The sequence below is a fragment of the Nelumbo nucifera genome, chromosome 1 (genome assembly GCF_055504915.1).
Source record: "Nelumbo nucifera cultivar China Antique chromosome 1, China Antique-T2T, whole genome shotgun sequence".
Taxonomy (NCBI): domain Eukaryota; kingdom Viridiplantae; phylum Streptophyta; class Magnoliopsida; order Proteales; family Nelumbonaceae; genus Nelumbo; species Nelumbo nucifera.
Genome location: NC_142649.1, coordinates 198,907,648 through 198,922,378, shown reverse-complemented (window position 1 = coordinate 198,922,378; position 14,731 = coordinate 198,907,648). Strand labels below are relative to the sequence as shown.

General features: G+C 38.8%; 1 protein-coding gene across 1 annotated transcript; it reads right to left on the bottom strand.

Annotated features, from left to right (window-relative positions):
• Window positions 1–12,345: 12,345 nt before the first annotated feature.
• LOC104602367 (uncharacterized) lies at window positions 12,346–13,433 on the bottom strand. Its single transcript, XM_010266027.3, has 2 exons — window positions 13,108–13,433; window positions 12,346–12,729 (listed from the first exon to the last, which is right to left on the bottom strand). Exons 1-2 carry the CDS (start codon window positions 13,203–13,205, stop codon window positions 12,453–12,455), a joined length of 375 nt encoding a protein of 124 aa, XP_010264329.1. The 5' UTR covers window positions 13,206–13,433; the 3' UTR covers window positions 12,346–12,452.
• Between the last annotated feature and the right edge of the window lie 1,298 nt (window positions 13,434–14,731).

Here is a 14,731-nt window from a genome sequence, read left to right as displayed (position 1 = left end):
ACGGCCAATCAACTGATTTTGGTAATATATTTTTATGAGTTCCAGTTTTTAGGGTAAACCGAACCGAATGGGGGATTGATCATGGTTTAACCGGTAAAGTATGGTTTTCTAATATAACTGCAGCCATGTCTAACACCCTCTTAGGGGGTATTCTCCAATTGTTTAAGCTTCCAACTTCTAAGGAATCCCCTATACTCATTAGGGGTGTCAACGGTATTTGAAAATCTAATTTCAAATTCAAGATTCGACATAATTGAATCTGATGAGGGATTATTCCAGCTAAGAGCTTCCAGATCGTACATCATCAGAATCAAATTCGAATAATTTGAATATCTAATTGGTCGAATTCGGATGTCCTATCTATACCAAATATTTAATCGGATTTAAGTTCTGATATGACATGATTTGATTCGATAAATATCTGAATTTGACCGATTATTTAATTCTTATATATAATATATAAAATATTTAAATGTTTATATAGCTTATATATTTATATACTTTATATAAATAAAATATTTATTTTATATATTTATTAATTACCTAAAATAATTAATTGGTCAAATTCAAATCGAATAGAATATTCAAATATTTAATCGAATTCGATTTTATATGAAGGACAAAACAGGTCATTTTAAAATTTTTGTGAGGACATTTATGTCTTTCACATAGGTCTGAAACATGTCTGACTGTAAGGACTTGGTTCGCCTCTTATCAATTAAGATTTGAATTTGGGTTTCAGATCTGCTAATCAGAGGGTAACCCAAACTAAGGTGGTGTCTGAAAAGCAACATTTTCAAACTTGAGAGGTTTGAAAAGTGTTATCAAATGCCACCTTAGTTAATTTCATCTATGCAAAAAAAAAATCAATAAAAAAAAGAAATCCATTAAAAAAAGAAATGAGAAAAATAACAAACTTGAGATACTATATTTAAAATAACTAGAAAAACAAAATCTCATATCCAAGAAAAACTAAGAAGTTGATTGGACCTTTTTGCATTTTTACTCTTTTTATTTATTTGTCCCATATTTCTTGAAGTGCTTCTTCCATATATCTTGAACTATAAAAATGTATAAAATATTTTTTTTGCATAAATCACTCGGGATGAACCGGAGACAAATCATACACACCCGACTGAACTATACCTATTAAGGTTGAACACATTAGTGCTCACTGTGGACCCATCTGAGACCCAGCTGTACTTAACACTCGTGTGTTCAACCCTGATAAAGTCGGGTGTGTATGTTTTTGTCTCCGACTAATTCACTCCCAAATAATCATTGATACTTGGCTTTAATCATATTAAGCTAAGCATCAAGCCTCATTCTAACAAATTGTGAGGCTTAAGCTTTTAGGTAAATTAAAGCAATGATCTCTGCCCGCCTAACAAGATTGGAAACAGGTTGAAATTTGAAAATCCGACCCATCAATGAGCGGAGAAGACCGATGATCCTGATTTCTCCGGCGGTTGATCCTTCGGCGGCATTAGATCTAGCGAGACTACCACCGACGACTGTGCCACATCAGATTTCCCTCCTACCGGCAAAGATTAACTCTGGAGAGAAGCCCATGCATCAACGTCCACCGGCGCTGGAAGCCTCTGCAAAAACCTTTCCCCTGCCTCTCTCCTTACCCTGTGCAGCAGAACCTGCCACTTCCTCCCATTTCTTCTTTTATGTCGGTTCCAAAAAAGTTTAGCAAAAACCACAGATGCTCCACGACCGAGTAGAAACCCTTCACTATTTCCCAGAACAAACCTCGGCGTCAAAACAGGGTGCGGTTGTTCCGATCCCGCGAAAGTAGGTGATTGTGGGTTCAAATTCCGGCCATTTGCTATAGTTCTTGATGGTGTGCGATCTGGTCACTCCTAGATGGAAATGGCTGCGCTCCTAGCTAGTGACGGACGAGAGATACTTGTGAGGAAGAAGATGAAGGAACCCGGGGGCCTCACCCGGCGGGAACACTCCGATGGTTAAGTTAGTAGCCGGATTGAAAGCTGGGAGAGAAAGAGAGAGAAAGAGAGGGAGAGAGAGAGAGAGAGTTGCAGTGAAATTAAAGAGCTAGAGTGATGATCACGCAATACCTTTGCCCCTGAGGGTCGGGGTCCTTATATACTAGTATCCAGACATGTCAGGTGCAACCGCCTCAGAATCTCTGTTGCAGCGATCTGTTGTCAAATAACGGCTTGGAGTTGTTGGCCGTTATTTGTCAGGGCTGAGCTGGCGAGCAAAGGTGATCACTGGAGTGTACGGTTCTACCAGACAAGAAACAACCTCCAGGGTTGGCAGGCACAACGCCGCCAGGCGAGAGACGTGGGTGCAATCTCCAGGTTTGGCAGGTACGGTTGTCAGGCAGAAAACCCCTTGCGATACGCCGAGCTGCTCTGCAGCGAGCTACCTTACACCGAGCTATTGGTGATGCGCCGATGTGCTTCTACCCGAGGCAGGTCTCCGAGGTAGACTACTTGGGTTTGGACAGGAGCGAGCTTATTCTAGTTAGGGAGCTAACGAGCTTAACCCGAAGTGTCTTCAGTTTGGGATGCTCCCTACTTGGGAGGGTCTTGGCTCAGGGTGCTCCCTATTTGGGAGAGTCTTAGCCCGGGGTAACGGAGTATTATCTTGTAGCGAGATGCCATTCATGGTGAGCTATCAGGCTGGATTATAGCAAGCTCGTTATACTGAGTTGGAGCGAGCTCATTACGTTGAGTTGTCACTTATGTCGAATCACGTCCACGTGTCCCCTCATTATGAGGACGGGTCAAATCACCCTTCATCAGTTCTACTGCAATCCTCAAAAGTCAAAATAGTTTATGTAGGAAAATGGTTTGATTTGGTTGGAGAGTTTCTCAAACTGTAATTTATTGAGATATTCTTCAAACCGAACTGTGAATACCTCTATAATTTTCATCCTCGTCAATAGGTTAATAGGGGCCTCGATCCCTGCCCTGATCCTCACTAATATATATATATAGTTGAATTTGTTTGAATCTTAAATTTTAATTATTTTATTTTATTTTTCAATAAAATAAAAAATAAAAATAAAATAGTTAATATTATAAAAAATTATAGGGAGTAGAGATCTCTACGGGGACGATGATAACCTTGTCCCCGTTGGTAGGAATGGGACGGGGACGGGAATGGGGATAACCTTGTCCCATTATTGGGGACGGGGATGGGAGAGGCTCCCCTTTCCCGCCCTACCCCGTTGCTATTCCTAATGTCTCTTTACTTTTCCCTTCTTTTTCCTACCTTTTCTTTCAAACCAAATACAGATTTAGCGTTTAACCACAAGAAAAGCTTACAGCCAAGTCAGTCGCAGATTTTCCTGAGCCCCCATTCTAATTTTTAAATTCTGCACTGAGGTTCTTTAGAGTTGGGCCAAAATTCTGCACTTGGGTTCCAGAGATTATACCGGCCTGGTCCAGTGTGTAAATAAAAATTAGAAAAGTGAATTAATATCCATTTGATCAAATTGGATGCATTCCAGAGGAAAAAAAAATCAAATTTTCGATAAATAATATCAAGTCACCAAAGGAAAGCATGTTTATTAAACTTGAAATTCAGAAACATTTCCAATTTCATGTTTTGGTAACAAAAAAATACATTGCATATCCAAACCAAGAACATGTCTTTTGTTTTTTTTGGTTCAATGATAATCAATGTTTTTAACTCACTATAGTTAAGTACAATTATGGTTTTTGAACTGTCATTGATCCAGACAATCGGATCATTCGGCCCAGGAACTGTTTAGGCAACCGGTTCCATTTTACCGAAACCCGGTCCCTAGTAAAAAAATGTTGAACCAGTCAATGACTCATTGACCTGGGTGGTCAAACTGTTAACCCATTCAACACTTTTTGGCCATTTTTTATTTTTTTTTAATTTTTTTGGTTAGAACAGGCCATCCATTTGAACCGGGTGGTTGAATCGTTGACTCATAAACCAATGACTAAAACGATTCCGTTTCGGGGTATTTTTTAAAAGTATGAGTAAAACACCGAAGTTCAGAGCTAATAGGCGTGTGAAAACCGTTTGTTTAACCTGGTCCAAACAGTCAGCATTCCTCTTCTGCCTTTCATGGTAAGGTAAGCGCGAAATTAAACATTGTTGTTGCAGCTACGCAGACACGCAAGGGGGGCTGGGAACAATGCAATTCAATACCACGATCCACACGTAGGTCAATTATGTTAAAGATTAATGTAGAAACTATTTACTGTTGAGTTAGTCAAATAATGACTTGGTCTTTTTCAGTTGAACTGTATTTGCTATTGTTTAGGAGAATGACTTAGTCTTTTCAGTTGGGCTGTATTTGCTATTGTTTAGGAGTCATATTAGAGGTGTTTGGTACTAGAATCTCTGATAGTTTGTTATGTTTTCTTGCTATTTAACCTTTCTGCTAATTTCGTTACCTTGTTACTGTTCTTTTCATTGTGTTAGCCATCCTTTATTTTTTAACATCTGGTATCAGAGCTATTTCAATCCAGATGGCCAATAATCACATTGGAGTGAACCCATCACAACCTTCAATTCCGATTTTCCAAGGGAGTAATTATGATGTGTGGAGTACCAAGATGAAGACCTTGTTTTTATCCCAAGAACTATGGGATTTAGTGGAGAAGGGCTATACTAAAGACGGAGTGGCAGCTGATGCTCTCAGAGACCTCCGAAAGAAGGATGCCATTGCTTTATTCTTCATCCAACAAGCTGTGGATGACGTGATTTTCCGACGCATATCTGCTGCAACAAGGTCCAAAGAAGCCTGGGATAGACTGTATACAGCGTATCAAGGCACTGCAAAAGTGGTAACTGTTAAACTTCAAACTCTTCGTAGAAAATTTGAAAGTTTGCTTATGAAAGATGGAGATGTTTTGTCTGATTATATTTCCAACGTGATTGATGTTGTGAATCAAATTAGAAAGTATGGTGAATATTTGAGTGAGCAAAAAGTGGTTGAGAAAATTCTTAGGAGTTTGCCTAAGAAATATGATCATGTTGTGGCTGCAATAGAAGAATCAAAAGACTTGAGTGTGTTAACTCTTGATGAGTTGCAGGGTTCTCTTTTCTCTCATGAAGATAGGATGAAGAGATATGATGATGTTTCTGTTGAGAATGCTTTTTACAGTAAGATGCAGCTCTCACAAGGTGAACCAAGAAGTCAGAGCAACTCTAAGTCGCATGGTGGTTCTTCGTCACGAGGAAGAAGAGGAGGCAGAAGCAGTGGTCGTTCCAATGAGTACGATCAAGGTTCAAGAAACTATGATAAAGGTGAGAATCAAAGCCCTAAACAGTGTTACTACTGTAAGAGATATGGCCATATAGAGAAATTTTGCTGGCGTAAGGAGCAGCATGCCAATCTAGCCCAGGAGAAAGGGGAAGATGATACCGAAAGTCTGTTTCTTGCATGTTTCTCTGCCAAAGAATGTTCTCCAAAAACTTGGTACATCGACAGCGGCTGCAGCAATCACATGACAAGTGATTTACATCTTTTCACCGATTTAGATGAATCTGTGACTAGCTAGATCACAATGGGTGATGGAACGGTACGTGAGGCACAAGGAAGAGGTACTGTGATGTTGAACTCTCTTGGATTGAAATACATTCAGAATGTTCTGTATGTTCCTCATCTGAATTCAAATTTGTTGAGTGTTGGGCAATTTATATTGGATGGGTATTCTCTTGTCTTTGAAGATTCCATTTGTTTTGTGTATATAGACAAATCGAAAACGCAGTTGGTAGTTGAAGTACCCATGTCAAAAAACAAAATTTTTCCCTACATTCTCACCTCTACTGATCAGCATGCTTTGAAAGCAATTGTGAGTGACGAAACCTGGGTTTGGCATTATAGATATGGGCATCTTAATTTCAGAAGTTTGGCTCTTATGTATGAACAGAATTTTGTTGATGGTTTGCCTGTAATTAAAACTGTTGATGATGTCTGTGAGAGTTGTGTAGTTGGAAAGCAGCATCGTGATTCTTTCCCGACAGGCAAAGCAAGAAGAGCTTCCAAACCTGCAAACTGATTCATGCGGATGTTTGTGGGCCCATGACAAACAGCAGGTATTTTCTAGTCTTTGTTGATGATTTTAGCCAAATGACGTGGGTATATTTTTTGAAAGAAAAATCAGAAGCTTTTTCGGTGTTCAAGAAGTTTAAGGCCTATATCGAAAAGCAAAGTGAGCAACAACTGAAAGTCTTGAGGATAGATCGTGGTGGAGAATTTCTATCAGGAGAATTTGATAGTTTTTGTGAAAAGTTTGGCATCGAGAGACAATTAACAGCTAGTTACACTCCACAGCAAAATGGAGTGGCTGAGCGGAAGAATCGGAGTCTTGTAGCAATGGCAAAAAGCATGCTGAAAGCTAAAAATCTTCCAAAAAATTTTTGGGCAGAAGCAATCCATACAGCAGCCTACCTTCTCAATAGATCTCTAACAGCAGCTTTGAGTCAAAAGACACCATTTGAAGCATGGCATGGGTGGAAACCTAAGGTAACTCATCTCAGAATCCTTGGATGTATTGCACATGTGCATGTTCCATCTCAAAAGAGAGGGAAGTTAGATGACAACAGTATTAAATGCATATTTGTTGGCTATAGTACTGAAACTAAAGGGTATCGTCTCTATGACCCTGTCACAAAAAAGTTACTAATAAGTCGTGATGTTGTATTTGATGAGAAGAGTGCATGGAATTGGGAGATTGTGCAATCAGGTCCAATATTAGAAGATGGCGAGTTCCTTAACTCTCCTACAAGGCAAGAAAATGAGAATGGAGGTTCTAGTTCCCCTACACCAGAAAACAGTCAATCACCGGTCTCAAGCTCACACTCACCAAGCTCGTCTTCATCAAAGACATCTCCAAGAAAATGGAGATCATTGCAAGAAATTTATGACAACACAGAACGATGTCAAATTGCCAAGATTGATGAACCAACTGTCTTTGAAGAAGCCATCAAGTCCAAAGAATGGCATACAGCAATGGATGAGGAAATGAAAGCCTTAGAAAGAAACAAGACATGGGAGCTACTTGACATTCCGGATGGAAAGGAGGTCGTTGGGCTGAAATGGGTCTATAAGATCAAGTACCAGGCTGATGGTTCTGTTCAAAAGTATAAGGCAAGGCTTGTTGCACTTGGGTACATGCAGCGATAGGGGATAGACTTCGAAGAAACCTTCTCTCCGGTAGCAAGGTTTGATACTATAGGAACTATTTTATCTATTGCTGCTCATTTTCACTGGAAAGTTTATCAATTTGATGTGAAGTCAGCATTCTTAAACGGAATCTTAGAAGAAGAAGTGTACGTACGACAACCGAAAGGCTATGAGATTGCAGGCCATGAAGATAAAGTGTACCGTTTGAGAAAAGCCCTTTACGGTTTAAAACAAGCACCACATGCTTGGGAGAATTGATGGACATTTCAGTAAGAATGGATTTCATAGAATTCCAAGTGAACCAACCTTGTACGTCAAAGCCAGAGGTACATGTGATACTCTCATTGTTTGTCTTTATGTTGATGACCTGATTTATACAAGCAATTGTGATGCTTTATTAAATGAGTTTAAGCAACTGATGATATATGAGTTTGACATGACTGATTTGGGGGTGATGAATTTCTTTTTGGGGCTGGAAATTAAGCAGTGTGATAATGGGATTTTTATGACACAAGGAAAATATGTCAATGATCTTCTTACAAGGTTCAGCTTAAAAGATTGCAATCCTGTGAGTACTCCCATGTGCACTAATCAAAAGTTCAGCTTGGATAATGGAGGAGAAAAAGTTGATGTTTAGCTTTATCGAAGCCTTGTTGGCAGTCTATTATATCTCACGAGCAGACCGGATATTTCGTAAGCAACAAGTCTCTTGTCCAGGTTTATGCAAAGTCCAAGCAAGTATCACTTGGGCGCTGCCAAACGAATTCTCAGATACTTGAAAGGGACAAGTTCATTTGGGATATGGTACAAGCACAATAACAACTTCAAGCTGTATGGTTTTTCTGACAGTGATTGGGGAGGCTGCATTGATGATCGATAGAATACTACAGGTTATGTTTTCACTATGGGCAACGGAGCTATTTCTTGGAACTCGAAGAAACAACCATCTACAGAGTTATCATCCTCAGAAGCTGGATATATGGCAGTAACTGCAGCAGCTTGTCAAGGAGTTTGGTTGCGAAGAATCCTGGATGATATGAAGCAAACTCGAGTGGAGGCGACTACTATTTATTGTGACAATCAATCCACAATTGCTATGACAAAGAATCCAGTCTATCATAGTATAACAAGGCATATTGAGACACGTCATCATTTCATAAGAGAGCTAGTTGCAAAAGGAGACATCAAGATGGAATATTGCAGTACCAATGATCAAGTTGCAGATATATTCACGAAGCCACTTCCACTGAAGAAATTCATGGATTTAAGAGATCTTTTGGGTGTTGTTAAATTTCTACATTAAGGGAGGGTGTTAAAGATTAATGTAGAAACTATTTACTGTTGAGTTAGTCAAATAATGACTTAGTCTTTTTCAGTTGAACTGTATTTGCTATTGTTTAGGAGAATGACTATCTTTTCAGTTGGGCTGTATTTGCTATTGTTTAGGAGTCATATCAGGGGTGTTTGGTACTGATAGTTTGTTATGTTTTCTTGCTATTTAAATGCTGGTTATGCAGTAAATAAAATATGCCCTTTTGCTAATTTCATTGCCTTGTTACTGTTCTTTTCATTGTGTTAGCCATCCTTTATTTTTTAACAAATTAGCCAGTAGCAGGCTACTGCGCGATCTAATTATATAGAAGAAGCTCCTGGAACCTCTTATAAATAGATAGTTTCACGACAAAATTAAACTTGAGAGAAGGAGATATCAAACTTTCAGATCAAGCTCAGGCCTCAGATCTCCAGAATTTCTTTCTCAGTTCTCAGGACTTTCCTTTGATCTATAAACTCACCCTTGGGTTCACCACAACTTTCAGGTCAACTCTGATCAGTCTCAGTCTGTGGGCTTACACTCTCAACCAAAAAAAAAAAAAAAAAAAAGAATCACGTTGGAGAGCACCCCATTTAATGGCATGGATCCAATTGAAAGGACTAACGATTGGGCATGTCATGGTTGTTGTCTCTGTTATTGTCTCCATCTTGTCCATGCCACAAAAAAAAAAAAAAACTATTGAAAATAGGTTGAAATAAAATAAAGTAAAAAACATAGAAAATAGTTTGAAGTTGAACTCGTGGCTGAAATATAGCACTTCAAGATATCGGTGGCATCCAGGTGTGGAACCAGCAAAAGGTCTACATGTCATACCATTATATATGTTTTTGACTCAACCACGTGATTTGTTAGGTGGGTTGGGACTGGAGAGCCTACCAACATTTCATCACCAATTGAGAAAAATATCATGAACAGAAAGATAATGGATGGAGACTTCAAAATTAGGAAGCATGTTACAGAGTAATTAACGTTTATTAATTTTGCTTTTGAATTTATCTCAACTTGAAGATTTCTGAATCTTTATCTCAATCAATTGGATAGAGTATATACTATAAAGTCATCAAAACAACAAGCTTTGCCGGTTTGTTGCTTCAGTTCTCATTTGCAGAATAAGAAACACTGAACATTGAAGCAAATTTACCATGGAGGAGCTATGCTAGCACTTCAGTATAAACAATTCAACACCAGAATTTTTTCCCCTGCAATCGTTCGTTAATGGCATCTGCTCTATGGAAGGGTTAGGTCTGAACAGTTTTCTCAATATTTTTTGCCGTCTGTCGTCGAGCTGGGCGGTCAAAGTATCTATTTTTATTCTTTCTTTTAAATTTTTAGTTTGAAAAAATTAAAATATTAAAAAAATGCAAACGGTCCCGTTAAATGATTCGCACATATGACCTGAGATACCATGCAAAGTCTGACGTGTTTCAATGTAATTGAGAGTACACCACATCACACACATAACCAAGTGCAAGAAATCCGGACTCCCCACACCTCTATATATACTGCTAAATGGAGCTCTTGAAATTAACACATTTAGCCAAATACACTACAAATCTCTCTCTGGACACCACCGAACCACGTAGCATTGAATATAATATTTTGTTCATCACGAACAAATATAATTGAACACTACGAACCCTTTAATTTGACATCTTGGTCTCCGGTTTAAGCTCTTCAGCTGTTCATCTTAAATATTAAAAAAAAAAAAAAGAAAGAAAAAACCATTATATATCATCCTAGACAGTCATTATCAAAGTTAAGTGAATCTGATGATCTCCACCACATACCATTCTTCTCCTCTCCTCTGTAACCATTGACTGTATTTCCTCTGGACCAACCATTCTTTAATTAATAATCTGCATAATTTTTTACTCTTATAATTAATCTTTCTTTGTTTTGATGCAGAAGGGGCAGAATTTAAAACAGTTTCATTCTGAAATGTTTCAGCAATAATATACTTGAGCTCCATTTACGGCAAGAACCTTTTACATCGAAAAAGATGCAGACTCATAACCAAAATTATCATGCTACTAGCTATTTCCCTGGGATGGCCATTCTTGGTCACATGGGGCATTCGATAATACACCCAGCCCACATGGTTGCTCAGACCAACAACTGGTTTTTGACTGGCTGAGCCTTGTTAGGGTTTTGAAGTTCTTATTAGATCTTCTCTAATGATCTCTCTGCCACATTAAATGTCAAATCTATATATGCTCGATCGCTTGCCAAATTCCATGCTAGTTACTGCTTATCATCTACTTTTTTATTATAATGAGAATGTGGGCAGTTGTAAAATTCATGAGAACAGTGTTAATTAGTTCATGTTGATATATATATGTATTAAGTGGGTCTTAAAAATTTTGTTGCTTGTAAGTTGAGTAAGGAAAATAGATGCGGGTGAACTGTGAGGCCAAAGCAACCATGTGACTCTCTTGATGATGGTTTGAAAACAAAGGGTGGCTGGGACAGAAACAAACTGTTTGTTGGGTGATCATGATCATGTTTATTTATTAATGCATGGTTGGGTTTCCTTCATATCCAAATTAGAGCCACATGACGTTTTAATTAATTGGAGGATAGAGGATTAATTTGGTATACTTGCTAAGAGGGTTATTCATATATATCATTGATCATATATAGAACAGTACTGGTCACTATGACCAACATAATATGAAACGAACCAAACTAGTACACAAAGTCATAATTTCATTGTCATTTCAAGCCCAATGAAAGGGGCTTTAGTTGATTCCTCATAAATGGCCAAAACAGAAAGAGCGAACGAGACCTATTATAAGCTTGTGTACTTTCAGATATTACATATAAAGGGTTCACGAGAGCAAAAGGCCGGCTTGCAGTAAGATAAAGTTCTTATGAGTTAAAGAAATGTCTAAGAAGAAAAAAGAACGCTTAGCTCTTCAGCTATGTTTTTTTCTTCTAGTCTTCTAGTTAACAACCCCAGAGAGAGAGAGAGAGAGAGAGAGCTTCTGGCTAAATCCTATTTGAGCCAATCTTTCCGAAGCAAATTTAAGTTTAGTAGAAAATTTTTAACCTCCCCAAGATGCTTAGCATTATCTTTTCTCAGTAGTAAAACGAGAAAAGAGTACATCAGTAAGAAGACATTTTTAGAGGAAAGCCTTATTTCAATGAACCTGAAAAAGATAGCCTCCTCAGGTACTACGAGCCCTTTTGCCAAAAGACATACGAATGCATTCAATTATCCTCAAGAATCTCAACACAGCAATGAAGGTGCAACTTCCCCAAGATCCCTAGTGTGACAGAGATTAACCCTACAAACCCTACCCAATAATGGAAACTAGTTTTCACGAAAACCCATCCGTTCTGAAAATACTTCGCTCGTCCACCCAAATCACAAGTATATTATTTTTAGCAGCAAATTAAGATTGTAATCAGCCTAAACCCATGGATGACGCCCATATTTTCGGGTTTCTATAAAGAAAAGTGCAAAGTTAATGAAAACAACTGAGAATCCTTACCGGAAAAAGAAAGAAAAAGAAAGAAACAACCAGTTGTACAACCATTGTTGTTCTTGGTGTGCTGTTGTTAAGGTAGGTTGGTATTGCAAAATGAGAGAATGATACTATTATATGGAAAGGAGAATGAAAATTAAACAAACCCCTAAGCCCCGCCCAGATTCATCTATATATGTTGAATTGGTAGATCTAATATCTGCTCTTACAGAAGAACTAGCTAGAGAGATCTAGGCGGATGGTTAAACAAAAGAGTAGTTCCCAAACTAATCAGTCTCAAAATCGGTAAGCTCTTCTTATCGTTCAGTATTTTCTTCCATCTTAAAAGATATATAGAGAGAGAGAGAGAGAGAGAGAGAGAGAGAGAGAGTGGAAACCACACGCAGAACAATTAAAGTAGAACTCTTGGAAAACTAGATAACAAGTATTAATTAAGGAACTTCTGGTTAACAAAACACTACTTTTTTTTTCCTTTCATTTTCGCTCAACACATTACATCCTTGAGAAGCTTGTACCTGCGTGTAGTTGGTCTTGGGGAAGGATTGCTACCCGTGCCTCTCCCCTTGTCGGAACTGTCATCCCGATCATGTTGCTTGATCTTGTCACCGGAATACTGAGACCTGTTGGGGGCTCCGGAGGAGTCGTTTCCAGCAAACTTCTTCGAATTAGAACCACGATGCTTTGCACTTCTCTCTTCACTCTGGCACCAGTCGCACAACTCAGGAGTCTCCGACAGTTCGCTGTAGTAGTTACTGCAGTACCTGTGAATTTACATACAAAATACTTAGAAAAGTTGAAGCTAATGATATGGGAATTACAGTCCCCATGAGAATATTGATGTCTGATGACAACATTGATCGTAACTATAATATATTGTTGCAGCCCATGGCATGATTAATTATAATGATGACGATGTTGATAAGTTCGGTTGCCTAGCTACGATGATCTACTCATGGCATCATAATTACATGATGATGATGAAGGTAGTTGAAGGCTTTGGGCGGTTTATGATGATGGGTACTGTTACTGATGATGATGCTTGATGATATGCAGGAAGAACCCATTGACGCGGTAATTAATGAATATCATGATAATCAAACTGGTCTTTGATGCTGATGAGAAGAAGATGAAACCCATACGAATGCTGAAAACGATATTGGCATCTGGTGCAACGGAAGAGCTTGTCGGAGAAACCGACGTCGCCGCACATGCAACATACAGTCTGGAGATCCACCATTGATGAAGCTTGGATTGAGTAGTACTGAAGAACAGAATAAACAAACCCGAGAAGAGAAGTAACAAGAGGATCAAAGGAAGAAAGGAGGGGATGGCCAAGGTTAAGTGGGTGGTTACATCACCATGTATTTATATATAGATGATATGGGCAAGTAGATTGCAGAGACTTGGTTGCAGTCATTTTCGGTTAACAGATGAGGAGGGACAGAGAGAAAGAGAAGGAGGGGCCACTGGCCCACTGCCCACTGGGCTGAGCCCTGACTCCTGAGTAGTGAGTATGGCGGGGGGGGATTCCTTACGCCTTACGATCTCTATACTCTTCTTGGTCTTGGCTACAACACAAAAAGAGTGAAAAGACACTTATCCCTTTACTTAGACTATGTTGATGATCCCTTCTCTTTTTTTTTTCCGTTCTTTCTCTTTTGAGTTGAAATGTCAAATATACAACAACTTTTTCTTACATGCCTGGAAAAATGCATCTAAACCATACATCTCTGTATACAGAGGATAGATGAAGGTTCTAGATGTGCCGTTATGATGAATCTATCTGTATAGGGTACACAAATAAAAAATGAAAAACATACATAGGGATATGTTTGTACGTTTAGTTTTTCTTCTCTCGATCCGGATTCGGGTTACTGAAGATTGAAGACTGAGGAATGTATGTCACTAATTGTCACTAATTGATAGATACTAGGAAGTAGCACACTAGCACCCTCCTCACTCATCAAAGAATTCATGGGCATCGTAGATTTCTTATCCCGGTTACACGGCATACCCGGTTTTATTTACTATCCCTGGACCAAGTATTTGATTCTGACCCTGATTTCCTATACATGAAGTATAGCTGCTACTAGCTAATTAAGTAGCTAGGAATTTGTTGTGAGTGGGACCAAGTGGGCAAGCGAAGAGGATTTGATAAGGGCACAACTGTTTGTATTGGCTGTCTCTTTGTTCCCTTGTGCTTGTCTGTTGTATTGTTGAAGCCCCCTGGTGGTCTTGTATATCAAAACGTGGAGCGTTTCGTACAAGAAGGGACCAGTACTTTACGGGTTATTGGTATATATATCCAGCCAAGAGTCCGAGACCAGGAAAAGGGCCAGACCCAATCTAGCAAAATCGTACCTGATTGTCCCCACTAATTTGCATGAGCTTTAATTTGTCTAAACAAAATTTTAATTAGGGCAAATAAGTGTTTTAATAAGCATTTGGTAAAAGCTGCCTTTAAAACACTTGAGCACAAATCATGAATGAAGGTTATCCAAACACAACCTAAGTTGGGAATTGGATATATGGTCAGTGTGGTCATTCAACATATGTTATATTTTAATTTGAAAGGGTTAGTAAGTGATGGTGGGTTACACATGGGACCGGTTCTCCCTTGGGTCTAATATCAACAGTGACCTGCTTTTTCCTTTAGGTTCGGAAATTTATAGAGATCGTACTGGGTCGGCCTTCTTTGTTTACTACTCTCTCAATCCCCAATGGTGGACTTTTCGAGGAAGAATTTCAGCAGATCTGGGGTTT

Coding starts and splice junctions, on each gene's coding strand:
- LOC104602367 (XM_010266027.3), bottom strand. CDS start 13,205: ATGGTGGATCTCCAGACTGTATGTTGCATGTGCGGCGACGTCGGTTTC. Junction 12,730..13,107: donor CAATATCGTTTTCAGCATTC/GTATGGGTTTCA, acceptor GTAAATTCACAG/GTACTGCAGTAACTACTACA.